General features: G+C 35.7%; 2 protein-coding genes across 3 annotated transcripts; one reads left to right on the top strand and one right to left on the bottom strand.

Moving 5' to 3' along the window:
- Positions 1 to 705: 705 nt before the first annotated feature.
- On the bottom strand, positions 706 to 13,203 carry zgc:66427 (uncharacterized protein LOC406256 homolog). Of its 2 annotated transcripts, XM_044133707.1 has the most exons (6): positions 13,024 to 13,161; positions 12,356 to 12,909; positions 9,483 to 9,578; positions 9,264 to 9,369; positions 5,485 to 5,586; positions 706 to 3,469 (listed from the first exon to the last, which is right to left on the bottom strand). In XM_044133707.1, exons 2-5 carry the CDS (start codon positions 12,879 to 12,881, stop codon positions 5,529 to 5,531), a joined length of 786 nt encoding a protein of 261 aa, XP_043989642.1. In that variant the 5' UTR covers positions 12,882 to 12,909; positions 13,024 to 13,161; the 3' UTR covers positions 706 to 3,469; positions 5,485 to 5,528. The 2 variants fall into 2 exon arrangements, with proteins under 2 accessions (XP_043989642.1, XP_043989641.1); XM_044133706.1 differs by having other exon boundaries at positions 12,356 to 13,203.
- Positions 13,204 to 14,496: 1,293 nt separating this feature from the next.
- LOC122840913 lies at positions 14,497 to 18,669 on the top strand. Its single transcript, XM_044133705.1, has 6 exons — positions 14,497 to 14,966; positions 16,091 to 16,393; positions 16,670 to 16,951; positions 17,166 to 17,261; positions 17,980 to 18,026; positions 18,356 to 18,669. Exons 1-6 carry the CDS (start codon positions 14,906 to 14,908, stop codon positions 18,356 to 18,358), a joined length of 792 nt encoding a protein of 263 aa, XP_043989640.1. The 5' UTR covers positions 14,497 to 14,905; the 3' UTR covers positions 18,359 to 18,669.
- Positions 18,670 to 19,247: the final 578 nt, after the last annotated feature.

Raw genomic sequence — 19,247 nt, 5'->3', positions numbered from 1 at the left:
AGAAACGAACAAACGAAGAGCCGAGTTTTATAAATGTCACCGACGCATGTCACCAGGTTCTCCAATGGCATTGTGTGTTTTTTCTTTTCTTCTATCATTTAGATTCTGTCTGCAGTTTGAAAACTACAAACATATAAACCATTCAGAGGCTAATCATGTTCCTAGAAACTGTTAACCAAAATGCATGGCTGTTGTTGACAAACATGGAAGGAGACCAAACAAATGAAGCTGCATCACATGAACACAGCGACCCCTCAGCGAAACATGGTGGTGCACAGAGGGGGCCGAGAACCAGGGTTTAGAACCATTCGTTTAAACAGAAACACATTCATTAGTTAAAATGGTCCAGTCAAAGTCCAGAGATAAACCCTAATTTCTCTCTATCCAGTCCGAGTTTGAGCAGCAAACAAGAAGGGCCAACAATTACTAATACGACAGAATATTAGGGCCATGCTTAGAAAAAAAGAAAATTACAATAAAGTCAGAATATTATGAGAATAAAGTCATAAAATTATAAAAATAAAGTGACACAAGAATAAAGTTGAAATAAGAATGAAATTATAGTATTATTAGAACTTATGGTTAAAACCAATAAATTTAATGTAAATGTAAAAAGTACAATGTAGTAATACTACATTACAGCTGAATATTTGTGTATTTTTGATTATAAATCTGAGGGTTTTAAACAAACACAAAGCCAACAACTTCTCTCACACATATTTATTGTAAAAAATACATATAAAAACAACTTCTGAGACATACAAAAGATCAGAGCTTAGAAACAGTATAATTGAACAGACAAGGACCAAGCCATTTTCTTGAATTGCATTACATATTTACAATTTAATAATAATAATAATAAATAGTTAAATTTGTTTTTATACCAGAGTCAAGGCAGATTGTCCATATCCAGAGGATGCAGATTCAGCCATTGTGACCCATTTTTAAAACTTTCTCATCTAAAACACGGAGCCCCGTATTTCAGAACCAAATCTTTGAGGGACATCTTTTAAAAAAAATAATAATAAAAAGAAAGAAAGAAAGAAAAATACACACCATCCTTGGTTGGAGAACACAGAGAGCATTTAGCTAGCATTGGTAAAGAAATAAAAAACTGAGGTATTGCACCACACAGCTTAGAGAGGGTAACAGAGTAAATGAGAGTAACTTAGGGGGGTTAAATCCAACCTCCGTGAGCATAAACAAACACCCCCATCGCACCCCCCATCCAAAGAATACAACATCATAACTGACCTCTACAACGAACACAACGCCACCTCGACCTCTGCACACGCTCACACAACGCTCCCAATGCACACACTCACTTTTGGCATCTTTTTTTTCCTTTCTCCATTTTTAAAATTCTCCAATATATATTTTTATGCTTTAATATAAAAAGAGAAACATGCACAGCGCTGCCCACTAGTGGTGGGGCGAGTCGTAGCACCTCAGACTGCAGAGAACCGTGAACCAGGGGAGGAAATTAAAGAAAACCCAAGACTAATCCAACTCTTTTCACCAAAATTGTCAGCATTAGAAGTGTCTGCACGACAAAAAACTACAATTATTAAAAACTGAAATCACCAAAACGTAGATTTTTTTTTAACCTACTCGGCAATAAGAATGAACTCTGATTTTTATGGGATTGTAAATCCAAAGCTTCCTTATTAAACGAAAGGCATCCAGTTTGCTTATTATTTTGGGCTCGATTGAAGAAAACTGAGAAAAAAGTTTTAATACAGCAAATAAAAGCAGATTTTGGTGAACCAGGTTGTACTTTAGCGTATATGTCAATCCTAGTTACCATGACAACGGAAGGAAACCAGAAAAGTCTCAAATACGCTGCAAAAACACAAAAGTATTTTGGTCTAATTTCTAGAGGAAACAACACTAACATAGAGGTAACCATTGCAAGTTATTGGAGCTTGCTTTTTGAAAGTGAATAATTCTTTAATATTGATGAAAAAGTACTGGTTCCACTGAGATTATTTAACCTCAACAAGACATTTTTCCATGTTTTAAGTGAAATAATCTTCCAGTGGAAGTAGTATTCATTGACTTTAAAAAGTACATCTGAAATAAGACAAAACTAGCTTACATGTAACCTAGATATTTGCACTAGAAACTAGACTAAAATTCTTTTTATTTTTTTGCAGTGTAACATTTTTGTAAGTAGATTTTTATTTAAAAGTAATAGATTATAATTCTCAAATTTTGGTCTGAGGGCTACACAAAATCAATCCAGGAGCCGCAAGTGGCCCCGGATCCCTACTTTGAACACCTTTGCTCTAAAACTGAACCGTCTGGGTTGAAAATCCATGAAACAGATAAAAAGAAACCCAGTTGTTTGTTCTGCTGGCTCAATTTAAGAGCCCAAAAAAGGCAAATCAGCACTAAAAAGGCAAAGGAAAGCCACTTGACACATTTAGCAATAATCACAACAATATGTCAGCTAAAAATGCTCAAAATAAAAAGGCATGGTGGAAAAGGAAGAGGGTGCCTGCTGCTTATGTAATTATTAACCATAAGCTGTCCATAGCCCCCAGTGCTGTGAAGAGGAGGCAGATGCCACATGGCGTAAACATGCCCCCAAAAATCCATCTATTTGTCCCGGCACGATCTGGCGTTGGCGAAAAAAGAAAAAAAAAGAAACTGCATTCATAGAAAGTACCAACCAACCAGACATCTGCGAAGTTTACAACAAACACAAACACACTTTAATGTATGTACAAACAAACACAGGACAAATTCACCCCTCTGTCGCTCACTGTCATCCCAGATCGTATGAGAAATAACACAGAAGTGCTCCAGCTGGCGCCAACGTGGTGCTACTGTCGAAATCTTCCTGAACAATCCCCACGCTAACAAGGAGACAAAACTGGCCGACTTTAAAAGAAACAAAACACAAAGGCCCAAAACTTCCCCTGAAATGTTTAAAGGTAACAGAAAGCAAGAAAAATAACAACAAAACACAGAAAGAAAGAGTAGCAGCAGCCCCCCTTTCCACCAAACACCGGTCCTCATCGCGTCAGAGCAGAAATAAACGTAACAGCTGAAGATTTGGTTAATTTGGGGGGGAAAGTAGAGAAGAAGAAACATTCATCCGATGTAGGACTTGCAACAATACTTTGTTTTTGTTTGTTTTGGTTTTTGCAAAAATACTTGATAAGATTCAGAGACAGAAACACGCAGGAGAGGCGCTGGTCACTGAAACTCCATCTGGTTTTCTTGGATGATAATATTTAAATGACCCCCGGTGATTCGAGTCCACACACACAAACACACACACACTCACAGACATCTCTGTTATTAGACGGAGCAGCTGGTTTCAACGTCAGCGTTTGGCAGGTCGAGTTTAAATCGATAGAGGAAGATCCCGCTGACTTTTTACATCGGAAACGCAAATATGAATTTTGCTCGTTCAATTCTTGATACTTATTGTGGTTTTGTTGGGATTCGGTGTAGTCTCCTGTAAAAACAGAGAAAAAGAGAATATTTAACTTCAACTTCTCACACTGCAAAAGCACCAAAAATTACCAAGTAATTTTGATTCAGTTTTTAGTGAATGTTTCACTTTTTGGTCATTTTTTGTAGATCTGTGCCAGAAGAACCAAGAATTAGGCAGGGTTCTTCTTGCATCCTTAATTTTATCCAGTAAAATTTTTCACTGTTTGTGTTGCAGCTTCAATTTGCCTTGAATAGTTATGCAACTTTTAACTGATTAAATTTTACCTTTGAAAAATGAGGAAGGAGTTTTGTTTTCTCTAATGATTTGAAAAGTTAACAGCCATTCGTTTCTTCTGCGCTGCGAAAACACAAAATCTTGCCTAGTATTTTTGGTCTAGTTTCTAGTGCAAATATTTTGGTACACATAAAAGAAAATCTAATTTACAACTTTGTAGCAAAATAGAGGAGCTCACTTTATGTCAATAATTCCTTAACACTGATAAAAGTTTTAGTTCAGTGGAACTTGTACTTTTTAATCCTTATTAAAGAATTATTTACTCCAAACAAGCTCCTATATCTTGCTGAAAACGTACTTTTAAGTTACTTTAGTCTTATTTTAGGTGTGCTGAGATATTTGAACTAGAAACTAGACAGAAATACTTGGTAAGATTGTGTTTTTGCAGTGCACCTCAGTAAATACTGTCATCATCAGTAATCTGCACGTTGAAGTAAACAGCGTTTCTGAGCAGCAGAGCAGGATGAAGCACTTCCTGTTTTTAAGTAATGGCCGTAAAGTAGAGAAAGCAAATTTATCTGCTTTACAGCTGAAGTCACTTAGGTGGAAAAATCCAACATGTTCCTCTTTAATAAGACCTAAATAAATCTCCTGATTGCAGCCCTGCTTCCAGGCTGTGGATGAAGGTTCATGGTTGACGTTAAGTTCTGTAAACTTTAGCTTTTTGGAGATTTATCCCAGCAGCCGTTAAAGTTTCAATATCTGCTCCTACAATGATAACTTAGACTTGAGTGACTGTCTGAACAAAGTGAGAAAAGACGAGGCATCCCCCACTATTCCAGATCAAGTTGATGATGTGAACGAGGAAGTGGGTGAAAAAATATTTTAATGACGTCAAACCTGTTATTTTTGCAGCTCAGCTGCTGACATGAGCAGGCAGGCAGACGAAGCTGCTGGTCGGATGACTCATGTTTTTAAATGTATTAATAAGTACTTTAGGTTGAGAAACCTCTAGATTCAATGATTTTAGTTTATTTTTTTCACCAAGTGAAAGTTGCAGAATGTATAATAAAACATAAAACTCTACTTAAGAGGCATTTTTAAAACCAGTGTGCAATGTGATGAAGACAATGTTAAAATGTTAAAATCAATTCAGTAGCAGCAGCATAATTTCACTGAAAAATGTCAGAAAAAACAACCTTTAACATAAAAACATTTTCATTCAAAAAAATGTTTTTAACCAAATTATTGTTACCAAACAGTTTCTATAAATGGATACATATTATCCAATTTTACAATTTATTCTAATTAAAATTTTCATAATACCCAGGAACTTTTAATACATAAGTCTTTGTTTCCCTGGGTTGTGAATATGATGCAACACCGGTCTCACTTCCCACTGTTATGTCTAGCAACCATGACAGCACTAAACACAAGATAATTAATGAAATTCATTAATCTTACCAAGAATTTTTTTGTCTAGTTTCTAGTGAAAATATCTCAGTTCACTTGAAATAAAATAAAACTAACTTACAGGTAACGTTTCAGTAAGAAATAGGAGCTTGTTTTGAGTCAATAATTCCTTAATATTGATCTTAAAAAAGTAGATTATCTCACCTACGACATGGAAAAAATGTCTTGTTGCAAATGAAATAATCTGACATGCATCTATTAGTTTTCCTTTATTTCTTATTTCAAGTGTTTTAAGACATTTGCAGCAGAAACTAGACCAAAAATGCTGAATGCAATTTACCAACTTCTCCAGACATGTATAATGTGAGTCACCTGTAACGTGGGCTTACCTGAGTCGATCTGGTCGCTGGGCTGGAACCGCCTGACCTGCGAGTCAATCGAAGGGATGCTCGGGGCAGCAGGGCTTCACTTTGGACCAGGAGTCGATGCAGCTGCACAAACACAAAACTCTCTGATTAACCGGCGCTAATGTAACAAACTGAGGAGTCGCCCACAAACTTTCACCGACTTCCTGAATCGCTGGTTAGAAACCAGGAAGCCAGTGAAAGGCTTATGAATGATGAAACCATACACTCCTGCTTTTTGATTAAGAAACCACATAGCTGCATTTTTGGTGTAAATGCAACATTTGTTTATTTTAGAAAGGTTTGCATGCCAGGAACTTTTCTTCACCCTGCATTATGTGCTCATAAAACCACTAATTAGAGACGCATCATAATGACAGATAAGAAAGGGAGAAGTGAGGAAAATTACATAATTTATCACAATATTTCACAACAAAAACAGACTGGATGGTTTTTTTAATACATTATTATGCGTCCCTGATAAACTGAACCAAACATCAACTAGTTGGAGCTGAATGTGATTTAAATCGTGTTTATTTTATATATTATCAAATGTGTCGAGTCAAAACTAAAATCACAGCAACTTTCTGTTGTAATTTTAGTTTTTTCTCACCAATAAACTAAATGTGCAATATTTTAAAACACCCAAATAAATATCGGTTATTGGCCACAACAACAGTATTAATACTGGATATCAATATTGGCCCAAATGATTGAGCATCACTACTTCTGAGTGTGTTGTTCTTTTTTTGTTTCTACACTCCAGTTAATGATTGATCAATTACTAAATTAGTTGATAAATGTTTCAGTAGTCGATTAATCCAATTAATCATTTCATCCCCAAAATGTACTCTCAGTTATAAGATCAGGATAACTTTCTTTCAAAGCGCTTGCTATATTTAAAAACTTAAATAAAAGCTGATTTGAGTTCAGCGAAGTCAGTTTTCAGTAAACGTCTCTGGATAAATGTTGCTCTAGTTATCATAAAAACTTAGTTATGAGAAGGTGAATACTTTGTGATGCTCTTGAAAATAGGAAAAGTAAAAATTTTACTCTGATTAAATGAAAAATGAATAATTCTAACTGCATCAACCACTTCTGCTAGATGGGCCAATTATGTATCTTTCTTTTCTGCATTTGGAATCCACAAAAAAAAAAAAAAAAAAAAAAAAATCAGTAAAAGGGCCACAAATGGCCCCCGAACCACACCTTGGAAACCCTTGCTTTATACATTTTTTTTTCTGGTCGACTTCTATTATCAAACATGATGAATCACATAATCATCTTCAGCTGTTTCACTCTCCGGTTTGCTTCCCTTCCCAAATCTCTACTGCTGCATGGGGAAAATTAAAAATTTCCTTCACGCAATCCAACGACCACACCTCGGAAAAAAAAAAAAAAAAAAGGCTGGAGGCGAGACTGCCTGCGACCAGAACCACGGTGAAGTCAGTCATCCATCTGATCTTGTGTGAAGTTCCCTGGAAAGCAGAGCTAAATTCCAACACACTCAGGTTTTCCATGTGAGGAAATTACACGGACTTCCAAACCGGGACGTTCTTGTATCTGCTTGCCTCGACGGCTCGGCTGTGAGGCAACTTTGACGGACAAAAAAATAAATAAATAAAAAAGGTGGAGAGTGGCGTTATCCCTGCGAAGCTCGCACTTAAAAATCTGAAGGAGTCGGCGACAGCTGGAAAACGAGGGGGAAATCCAAGAGAGGCTCATTAAAGCACGCTGCGAAACGCCGGCGTAAATGTGCTGTAACCAGGCAAACACACCAGAGGTCCTTTAACAGCTTCATAATTATTAAACCTCCAAGAGGTTTCTGAGCATCTGAGGGTGTGTCGAGCTCACATGTAACAACGTTTTAACAGTTGGAGAAACATTTGTGGTTCAGTTTAAAGCTGCTAAATTCCAGAGAAGCACATTTGATTCTCTAATAATAATCCAAGTTTAATTTACAAAGCTTTTAAGAAAACTTCAGAACAGAATCTTACCAAGTAATTTCAGTCTAGTTCTGGTGTAAATATCTGAGTACACTGGAAATAAGACAAACTATTAAAGTAGCTTTTTAGCAAGAAATCGAGGGTTAATAAATCAACTTAAAACAGAGTAAAAATATTTTGTTAAAAGCAAAAATAATCTGTAGACGGAACTAGAACTTGTTAAGCAATTATTTGCTTAAAACAAGCTCCTACTTCTTGCTGAAAAATTATTTGTAAGCCAGTTTTGTCTTATTTCAAGTCTATTAAGATATTTGCATTTAAAACTAAACCAAAATTATTTTGTAAAATTTTGTGTTTTTGCAGTGCAGAAGAAACTAATAACTTTTCAAATCAGTGGCGAACCAAACTCCTTCCTCATTTTTTAAAAGCGTAGTTTTGTTGCATCACCTTCCCAAAAGATCAAATTAAAGCAATTAAATGTTGCTTAACTATTTATGGCAAATTGAAGCTACAACACAACCGCAACAAATGTTTTCTTGAAAGATTTGTTTCGGGTTTCACCAGGTTTTGTTAATGACTTATAATTTGAGATATTATAATTTAATATAAATCACTATTTAGAATTGTAATTGTTATTTAATAGAGATTTAGTTCATATGTGGTTCAACTGTTTGTGGACCTCTAAAAGAAGGGACTATATATCCAATGTATACCGTAGCTATTATGCATGATTCGTTCATCCATTTTTTTAAATTCACTAACATTCATCTGATTAATATTTCTGGCTCCTTCTCCTTATCAGGTTAGTCAAATATCGAAAAAGTTTTACTGCGTCAACAGAGTCTGGAAAAGATGCGAGAAGAAATGTGCTGTTGACCAAATTGCATTGCATTTTGGGAATGCTAAAGCTATTTAGCATAGCCGGCATCATTAGCACATTTAGCAGCGACTACATGAGGTTGATTGGTTGTTTTTACATTTCTTCAGATGGCAACAGCAGCTGAGGGAAGATTTGGAGGATATCCATCTTTTCACAAATTATCTGTCTCATATTAAAAAATGGTGACATGTTTTTTTAGACATATTTGTCAAAACTATTTTGGTAAAAGTTACAAACTTGCAGAAGAATTAGTTAACTAAAAACAATCTTTAGCTGCAGCCCTAAAATCTGAGAATTTATCTGTGAGGTGTTTTTGACAGAGGAGAGCAAAAATTTTTACTAAAGCAAGAGTAGCACTACTTCAACGTACTTTTACTCAAGTAAATGTAAAATGTAGCCATCTAAGTAATTACTCAAGTAAGAGTAAAAAAGTATTTGGTAAAAAGTCTACTCAACTACTGAGGAACTGATTGAACTATCAATCCTTTAATATTTAAAAATTTTCAGACAGGTGAAAATAAAGATTTTTGTATTTTAAGAACTAAAATAACAATAATTCATATAAGTAACACAAAATCAAGCAAGAGAAAATGTTTCCAAATCAGCTTCTTTCAATAATTTTTTAATAAAACTTTAAGGTGTGTTTCTGTGTTTGGTGAGTTTTTGGTTAAAATATGTTTGTTTTTCATTCACTGGGTAGAAAATCCAGAAATTTTACTCAAGTAAGAGTAGAGATACTTCATAATAAAATTACTCAAGTAAAAGTAGAAAATACAACATAGTAAAAATACTCCTAAAACTTTGTTGTTTTTTATTTCAAAAAAGTTACTCAGGTAAATGTAATTGAGTAAATGTAATTAGTTACTATCCAGTTCTGGTTTCTGAGAAAAGTGTTAAATACTGAAACAGTTTCCATGCACGTGCTGAGCTCTAAATACCTTTTGTGGTAGACGCAGAGGCAGGCCAGCCTGGCGATGGTCTCCCCCTGTACCAGGTCCTCCAGACAGATCGAGCATTCCCCGCTGTCTTTGCTCAGCACGTCCGCTGTGAACAAACACACACACACACAAGGCGACAGACAGCGTCATCATCGGCCTTTAAAAACAGAAACAACACACACACACAGCTGTCAGAGCGTCAAGTTACTGGACGCTTACTGTTGTAAGGTAGCGGAGGAGATGTGAGGCAGCTCAACAGGTGATCCTCGATCCGACCGCCTGGGAAAGGCTTTGAGCAGAAAGGGCAGCGAATACCTGCAGAGGGCAGAGCTGGAATTAGTACACAATGTCATTTTGGACAGAGATGAGATGAGCAGATAAAACTGAATTCAGATGATGCTACCTCGACTTCGGCTGACCTGAAATAGCATCATTCGACTGCATGCATCCGTATAAAAACAGTGAGTCACGCCTGAGGGAAAGCCAGCACTCAGCCATTCATGGATGTGACAGTCAGGCAGAAACAGCACCTTGCTGCCCTACATTCCCCCCGCCTCCTCCTCCATCTATGAACCGCTGCCAGCTTGTGAAGTTGTGACCCATTTCCCTACTCTGGCTGAAAGCTGGCCCAGGAAACCCACCACTCTGCAGCGTTGTGGATTAAAATGTCATGTTTTCAGTCACAACACCACCATCTGCTTGCATCTGATTATCCTGAATGTATGGCTGAAACGATTAACCGTGATTAATTGGTTATTGAAAGACTGATCTGTTTTTAAACCATCCAGACAGAAGGTCGTCTTTTACCGTTCCAAAACAAAAATAAGGGGAGGGGATTCTGACTTTTATGGAATGTTGAAAATCTGACAGAGCTGAAACGGTTAATCGTGATTAATCGATCATTGAAACACTGTTCTGTTTTTAAATTGGTCAGACACTAGGTAAGTGTATTGTTGTTTATCACTCCAAAAGAAGAATCATAAAAACCGATAACCAACCTCTACCTCTGACTTTAATGAAATAGTCAAAATCTGATTGGGCTGAAACGATTAATCGGATTAATTGTGATTAATTGGTTAGTGCATTTAAGCATCTTTAGAAGAAGTAGTTTTATTTATATAGCACTTTTTCAGCAACAAGGCAATTCAAATGCTTTGGCAATCCAGTTAAAAAAAAAAACTTCAAATATACCGTTTGCTAAAGAAATGCTAAGTTATTGCATCTTAGGCAATAAAGTTCTTATTTTCTTATTCTTCCTTTCTATTCTTTCTTATAATTATTATTATTTCTAATGATGTTTAGAGAAAATGCTTAAGTGATTAAATGAAATACCTGCAAAATATGTAGATTTTTAAAAATCTAATTAAATTGATTGTCGAAATAATCGATTATTAAAATGATCGTTAGTTGCAAACTCATCTCCCCCCTAAAAAAGGAGAAACACGTTCAGTTGCTTCATGTTTTTAACTTGCATGCTGGAGGATTGTCAAAGACAACCGCTGTCTTACGGAAACGTGAAAGAGCTTCTGTGTCGCCACTTACAGTTTTACGCCACTGCTCCGCCGCAGACAATGGGGTCTCTGATGGTTTGAGTCAGCATGCTAGCACGGGAAAAGAGATTAACTGTCCAGGAATGTAAATTCCACCAATAATCCATTTTAATTTCAGACCAGGTTGATCCAGGGGGATTTTTTTAAATTGTACTAAATCCTCTGTTCTATCAAAACATAATTATATATCTTAGGAAAACAGGATTAAATATTTAGATAGTTTAATTATGTTGAGCATTATGTATAGGGTATCAGTGTGATAACCTTTTTTGGAAATATTAAATTTTTCTGGTCTCCACATCTATAAAACTGTGAGTCAATGTGATATTGACCACATGTTTGTAATTTACTCTTGTGCAATGTTTTTATTCATTATTTAGTCAGTGAAATAATGGAGTTTAAAGGTTTAAAAGTGTCAGGGAAGGAAGATAAATTTACCTAAATTAGCCAATATGGTGAATTCTGGCACATTTACATGATTGGTTGAAGTGATCATGTTAAATAGATAAAGTAACACAGACAATGCAGTTTTCTGTTAATAAGAAATGACTTCGTCATTGAAGGACAGCAGAGTTATTGTAAATTCAACACAAACTGTTTTATAATAAATAGTGCTTCTGTGTTTTAGACTAACATTCGCTAATTGTTATGAAAGCACAAACATTCGCTACCTGCATTTAACAAAGTGTTGTGTCTTAGAGATGCACCGATCCATTAACCAGACATTGGAACAGGCAGATTTTCCCCCCATTCAGGCTTTAATCTAATTACAGTTTTCCCATTAAATGCATCAAAAATAGAAACTATTGCTGTCTTAATCCTATAAATAAATAAAATATATTCTTAGATGCACACCGTAGTTTCCCCAGCTAGTTTCACTTGGACAGGCTCAGGTGGGTGTTTATCATGTGAAGTATGGAAAATTTTGAATTTTCTTTTACTATCTTGGGTCTATAAACTCATCAACCACCAGCATGTGCCTTGAGGCACTTTCATTTCTGGAAAGTCGGTAATCAGAGAACCAGGAACACGTTTGGCCGATTTTTCTTTGATCAGTTTGTCTGATGTTGCAAAATATGTTTTCATTATAGTTCAATAAGAACCACAAGTATTTTAAACCAAAATCCATCTTTCTTCAAAGATAGCAAAAAAATGTTTTCGTTTAACAACCTATAGCAAACTTTAATGTACATTTTGAATTTAGTTGGGAAATAAAAGGTTTGGAAACAATGTTCTCTTGAACAAATTAGTATATTTCTTTTCATTGCTAAATATTCTACTGGCTTCATAACTTTGGGTTCAAAAAAAGACAATTAAATCGGTCAAAAATCAGCCCTGGAAGATAACTAGAAATCGATATTGGCTTGAGAAAAGTCTGATCGGTGCATCTAAATGTGTTAAATAAAACCATATTTACAGAGACAGTGAAGTTGATTAACTTGTTTGGACAAGTTAAGAAGGACTTGGAGCGAAGTCTATTTCTGTGGCAAACATTAGGAAAATTAGATAACACAGCTTCGGTTCCTGACTGTATTTACTTACTGCCATGTCGGTTGTTAACACGGTAAAGGCCGATCCAAGCCTCCGACACCGGCCGCTGGTGTGTGCCACGAACCCGGGCGGACCTGGCTCCGACGCTGCGGGCAGAAGAGTGCCGATTTCCGGGGAGCCTTTCAGAAAAAGTGCGGTGTGGCGTGCGGCCTGTTTCCTCCCCGGCTTGGCGTTCCGCTTCGGCGGGGGCCCCCGGGCTCACGCCGCCGTCCTCCTCGGGTTTCCCCTCGCTGTTGTTGTCGTCACCCGGAGACGCCTGGCTAATGCCGGACGGTATGCTGCGGTGGTCGGCGGGGCTGCCGTCGGCGCTCGCCCCTCCATGCTGCCCCAAGTCCGAGTCGCTCCCTTCCTCAGATCGGCTCCTGTTGGCCTCCGTTTCCTCAAAGCTCACCGAGAAGTCGACGACAAGGCTGGTGGGCCTGGTACACCGGGGTCGTCGATAGGAATCCCGCTTTGTGCCATCTTTCCCGAAGGGAGAGGGAACCGGGTCTTGAAGGCGACTCGCTCTCGTCCCCATCTCTAGCAGCGGACTGGGTAAACGCTGGCTAATTTAGCACACAACAAGGGGACACGTTCACCTCAAAACGACCCTTAAAAACACGTTAAATGTTCCGACCGAAGTCTCCAATACAAGCAGTTGCTTGGTAACGACTTCTTACGGAAGAGAAAGCAGCTGGCGGATCGGTCTGGATGATCTCTCCCCAGCTTTTAGTCCGTCCTTTCCGTCCACATTTTCCTTTTATTTTTTGACGTGACCGTTGAAGCTGCTGCAGCGGAAATGAAAGCGCGTTCATTTCCTGTTGGAGCTGCGCGCACACACGAACAGTTACGGTACAGTAAATATGACCGTCTTCAATTTTATTGAGTCAAAATATATATTTTTCAAAAAAGTTGTGGTGCGAAATAATAATTATAACAAGGTATAGTAATTTTAAAGCTTCATTTAACGACTTAAAACATACACTGCGTTAGCAAACGTTAGCATAAATATGTGAAGTGTATCTAACGGAAAAAAACTATTCATAAAAATGCAAATAATTAAATGAAATATGTGCTTAAATTTCTACAGGTTTACTCAAAAATGAAGGTATCACATCAGAAGACCAGGAGAGGGTGTTTTTTATAAATATGTAGAACATTGTTGGCTTTTACACAAAGTTTGTTATAGAATAGAAAATCGTAATGCAGGTCAGGTATTCTATGCTTAGCTGCCTCTAATAGATCAGATCTCACAGATTTGAGGAGAGCCAGTCTGACAAGTTTTATTCTATTTTTACTGACTGATCTAATACAGCATAAACTGTAATGTTAAATCACGGCGGAGTCACGGTGCCATCTAGTGGATTAAATAGAAAGTTTTTACTCACATTTTGAAAACCTCAAGATTATTAATAATCTGAATCTGAAATGAAACGAGATATATTTGTTTCATTTCCTGCGGTGTTTAAATTTGTTTTCATGCAGTCATTATAACACAGAAGTGTTCAAAGTGTGGTCCGGGGACCATTTCTGGCCCTTTCACTGATTTTGCGTGGCCCAACTGCAATTCAGGAATCATACAAATTTGACCAGGTGGTTGATACAGACAACCACCTTTTTTATTTTTAATCAGGTCAAAAAGATTACTAACATAGTCTTGTTAAAGACAAAATCTCACGACACAAAGTGTTTGCCTTTTCATAACCAAGCTTTTGTAATAAGTATTCATTTTTTACCGAAAAACCAACTTTTCCATATTGAACTCCTGACTACAACATCTCCTCTGATTGGCAGATAGATGATGAGTGATGCGGCTGAATTATGAATATATCTCATGTAACTCTTTACATCCATTGGTGCTGTGATTTTTTATGACTTATGCATGAACAAAGACTTGAAATAAATTGTTTATTTAATGAAGACACCACAATTGCTAAATTATGTTGTTGTTTTTTTATGTTAGCAGAAAATAGATAAAGACTTCCCCATATTAGTAATGCTATTGTTTGTTTCTGGAGCAGACTAGAAGACCTGAGAGGTCTGAAAGGTTGATGCAGAAGCAGATATTTAATGTATTTTGGTGCAAAACCGTTCAGTTATTTATAAACTAACAGAAGTATTTTAAAGTCTATGAGCTAGAGGAAGTGTAAGGATTTTAAAACTGGGGTGTAGAGGGTTTTTAGTTCCTTCTACGTTCTAAAGGTTTGAGCTAAATGTTCTTAATTTCTACTAGTCATTTGGGAAGAGATGAAGCAGTGATCAGAAAGTCCAACATGCATCTTTTAAAGTTGTGTAACTTTGGCTTAGTGTGTTTTCATTTGGACGTTCATTGGAGATGTTTGCGCTGTTAAAATCTCCAAAAACAATGACAAGACAGGATGGATATTTTTCCTTTATGATCTGTTGTCTTGAAGAAACCTTCTTTTCTCCTGAGATGTTCCTCATGGAAACTGTTTGGAAAAGAAGAGAGTCAAGAAGAACAATCTGTCGTATCGTCCACCCTGTAAGCTCATGTAGGAAGTTATCACTTCCTACATGAATCTTCCTCATGCGATGTGAGAAATGGCGCAGATTCTCACACTTCTTTTTCATCTGTTTCTAATCTACACACTTCAAATTCAAGGTAAATTCTGTTTTATTCTGTTTATTTTTTACATTTGAAAGTTTTGAGCCTTTTCTTTTTGTTCTAAATTAATCCTGTTACAGATCTGGTATGTCACTGTAAACGTGTCAATCTCATGAAACAAAAGCAGGAAGGAAGAATGTTCAGTTCAGTAAGATAACAAATATTTAAAGTTTTAAAATGTCCAACTTTTGTTCACTTTTATTCTCACTGAAACTCTTCCATGTTCACTAATTCACAAACTACACAAATTCAACTTAAATTATAAAACCTTTCTGTAGAAATTAGAATTACTACCCTTTAATCAAGTCAGATGATCTTTTAACTCATTACAATTATTAAAATTATCTCACAGTGATTTCTCATCATCACTTTGTTTTACTAACTGTTCAATTTATTTTATTTATTTAAAATTTTTTCTATGAACAATCTCTGACTCTGTTTTAGTCTTGGTTTGGTCAGATTAGGTTGTGAAGTAAGTTTGAACTTTTTGTACTTTCAAATGATGGAGAAAAATGACAGAAATGAATACAATGAAGAAAATATGCAAAACCGTCTTTAGGGACTAAACATTCACTGTGTCTAAGCATTTTTATTCACAGGGGAGAAAAGATGTCAAGAAATAAGACAAATGTTTTTAATACCCTTTCCACATTTATCCCCACCTCTAAAACCTCAGATAAAATAAATATATCTGAAGCAAAAGCAAAACAGAAACCTAACAACAAGTAAAATAACAGGTGTCAAAATTAAGAAAAACTTGAAAAAATAGCAGATGTACTTGTTAAATCTAAAAACTGCACATTACATTTTTGTACATTTGTGCAAAAACAGAATATTTACAAAATATAGAATCTTGTAGAAAGAATACCAGGAATCCAAACATCATACTGGGTTTGTTGGGAACAGCTGCTGGGAGGAATGACCTATCAGCGATATACAGACAATATTTATTTAATAAATAATAATGACATTGACAGCATACTTGTATGTAATAAGCTCATTTTTAGATGAACATTATAGACATTTTAGGAATAGATCTCAATCTGTTCTGTCTAATGTACTTGACAACTTTGTATTGATCTCAGTTTAGTTTGAATTTTATTTTGTTTTCTGTTTTTCAGGTTCCTCTGCAGTGACTGATGTATTTGTGAAAACTGGAGATGATCTTATTCTTAATCTCACAGCTGAAATTCCATCAGATGCTATCATTTGGTCATGGAAATTTACAAATGAGGCAATAGTAACATTTATAAATGGTTCCAAGTCAACTGTTCAAAAGAGTCACATTGGAAGAGTTGATGTTCTTGATGAAAAATCCAATGTGAAACTAAAGAATCTACAAAAGTCAGACAGTGGTATTTATACTGCAACGGTAGTAGTGCCTACAGCCAAAACACTAACTCAATACAATGTTACAGTTCAAGGTAAGTGTTTCATCTGTATATTTCTGATCAGTGTATATTATAAATAGTTACATGCGACGCTAAATAGATGAAGTTGAAACACCAAAAACTGTAACCTCTCTCTCTCTGTTTTTATAACCTTTATTAATAAAACCCATATCCATAAACACTACAAGCTAAAATAAAGTGTTGTAAGAATAATTTTGTCCTTTGAATTACATTTCCTGTTGGATTTTGGCCTCTCTTTACATTTTTTTCTAATATTTTAAAACTTCTTAACTCTACTTCCTCCCTCAGATCCAGTGTCTCCAGCTGATCTCACCTTTACCTGTGCGTTCATCTCCTCCTCCTCCTATAACCTGACAGAAACCTGCAGGGCAGACGACTCTTCAATCAGCACCACTCTGAGATGTGAGAATGAAATCTGTAACCAGGAGGGAGGAGAGAGAAGATCAGTCACCAAATCCAGCTCTTCTCTTCATATCTACAAGTTGAAAGAATCAATCGTCTGTAACCATAGCAACCAGGTCAGCAAGATTGAATCCATCGAAAACATTGAAACTCACTGCATTGAACTTGGTAAGTTTGCATGACAAGAAAATAACATTTTAGTTTTAACCAAGACATAAAACTGATAGAAGATGTTTGTTCACCTATTTTAAAGCAAAGCAATATTGTTTTAATGCTTAATTGATTAAATTAGAGAACATGTATTTTTAAAAGCTCCATTATGTCTAAGTTGTTTATTTTAAGTTAATTCTTTAACATTTCACATATTTTGTTCTCTTTACAGCTAAGAAGAGAAACATTACAATTATTAACATCACAAGAATAATCCTGGCTGCAATACTGGTTGTAGTTTTCATCTTAACTGTCGTTATAAGACAATGTAAGTCTTAGTTTATTTATTTATTTCTATAATATAACAACAGTAAAATAACGTAGATTCCAGTTTAAAACAGAAGAAGGATCAGAATAAGTTCCTGATTTGATTTTTGTATTTTTTGTCTAATTTCTATCCATGGATAATTTACGGATCCTAAAAACAGAAGATGTTTATGCTTTTTAAACAGGATTGCAATGTGATTGACTAAAGACAATATTTTCTAAAACCTGACTTTAAATGATCTGAAACACATTAAACGATTGTTTATAATCCATAAGTTGATTTGTAATTAACTAGAAAAAAATTTAAGAAAGAAAATCAGAGATTTTAGTTTAAAATTTTTTTAGGTTTTCTGAAGCTGCAGATTATTATCCAGGCTCTGTGAGCTTCTTTTATTTTCTGTGTGGGACTCTTAACTCTTTATTTGTTGCAATGTTCTGAATAAACTGGGAGATTTAGTTCTCAATTATTGTTGCTTTAGTTCACAAAGCTGATGATTTTTATTTTTCTAAAATGCATTCTCCGTATTTCTATGTTGCTTTTTAAGATCTTACAGTTAGAAAACTGATTATATTTTTTATTCATCAACCTTAATAATAAATTATGTTGTTCTGTTTGTTTTAGAAGCAGTCAAGACAAAAAGAGAAATTCTGTATTTTTATTACACATGAATAGTTTTATCAACTTACAACAAACAACTAAATATATATTTGTTTTCAAGGTAAAAGGAAAACCAAACCAGAGGAAGTGATGTACGAGTTTCCAGAGGTGAGCAGCAAGTTTTTTCTCTAAAGATAAGCTAGACAATTTGGAGGTTTAAACTAATTAAAGTGTATTTTGTTATTCAAATAAAGTTTATAATTTCAATCCTGCAGAAAAATTACTTGTTAAAGATGTTGCCCAAAGATTCATGAGGTTCAGCAGTCTGCCTCACTTATGATTTTATTTCAACATCAGTGAATCTCCATCATGTCTGGTCATCGTCATTCTGCTTCTTCTCCTAATTCAAACTTAATGTTGCTTGAATTCTCATAATTACTAACATGTAACGTGAAGTATGTCTGAATACTGACATGTTTAAACTTCTTTTCATGCAGTGACACCAGGTGAACCAGACAAACAGAATCCTGTAGCAGATTCTGCAGACGGGTCGTTCGGACTCATGAAGTTTCTAACATTGGAGAGACTGGAAACACCTCCGAACAAACGGAGGAAACCTGTTCACCGTCTCATAAATATAAATATGATGCTTTTGTAAAACTGTAAATCTGCTTTGTGACAAAGAGGATCCATTATGTCCAAGTTAAAATATCTAACAAGTTTGAGTGCCATGAATGTTAAACATGGATTCCCAGTGACATCTGCTGGGCGAGTAGAAAAAGAACTGAGGAAATAAAGTGATCCACATTTTTAAAAGTACAAGATTATTATTAATCCCCAAAGACCCAACAAAATATTTATTTTGTTTTCATGTCTTTTTATGTTTTCTATCCTTTGTGTTGTTGATAAGGTGATTTTCATGTTTCTGCACGCAGTAAATAAAATATTATTGACAGACACTTAATTGTGCTGCCTGTGAGATTTACACAGTGATCCAGATGAGAAACAAAATAACACATGGAAATATTTTTAGCTTTAAATGGTAGGTGGTCTCTATGAATGCTTTTGAAACTCTGAACCAGAATAATCAGCTTTTTCCCATCATCGTGTGCTATTTGCTTAGCATTTGGACAAGTTTTAACACATTTCAAATGAGAATCCAAGACGATACCAATAAATCCTCCTCAAAGGAACCACATGGCTCAAAGGTAGAGGTGACACTCGATATGCAGAAACTACAGTCCTCAACCCTTTAGTGCATGTCTTCCTGTTCTCTCCACCCTCCTTCTTGTCTAAGTACTAATATTTAAAGACCACTACTGCCTAAAAGTCTTTAGAAAAATAAATCCTGCTCAAATAAAGCAGAATGGAATAAAGATCCAGGTTCTC

Source organism: Gambusia affinis, linkage group LG12 (genome assembly GCF_019740435.1).
Source record: "Gambusia affinis linkage group LG12, SWU_Gaff_1.0, whole genome shotgun sequence".
In the NCBI taxonomy this organism is placed as follows: domain Eukaryota; kingdom Metazoa; phylum Chordata; class Actinopteri; order Cyprinodontiformes; family Poeciliidae; genus Gambusia; species Gambusia affinis.
This window is presented reverse-complemented; position numbering and strand designations above follow the sequence as displayed.

What these genes read in the sequence shown, in the direction of transcription:
- zgc:66427 (XM_044133706.1), bottom strand. Translation starts at nt 12,881, where the DNA reads ATGGGGACGAGAGCGAGTCGCCTTCAAGACCCGGTTCCCTCTCCCTTC. An exon ending in TGTTAACAACCGACATGGCA is followed by an intron (nt 9,579 to 12,355) that starts GTAAGTAAATAC and finishes TGCCCTCTGCAG; the next exon opens with GTATTCGCTGCCCTTTCTGC. An exon ending in TCCTCCGCTACCTTACAACA is followed by an intron (nt 9,370 to 9,482) that starts GTAAGCGTCCAG and finishes GTTTGTTCACAG; the next exon opens with CGGACGTGCTGAGCAAAGAC.
- LOC122840913 (XM_044133705.1), top strand. Translation starts at nt 14,906, where the DNA reads ATGGCGCAGATTCTCACACTTCTTTTTCATCTGTTTCTAATCTACACA. An exon ending in CTACACACTTCAAATTCAAG is followed by an intron (nt 14,967 to 16,090) that starts GTAAATTCTGTT and finishes TCTGTTTTTCAG; the next exon opens with GTTCCTCTGCAGTGACTGAT. An exon ending in AACTGTCGTTATAAGACAAT is followed by an intron (nt 17,262 to 17,979) that starts GTAAGTCTTAGT and finishes TTTGTTTTCAAG; the next exon opens with GTAAAAGGAAAACCAAACCA.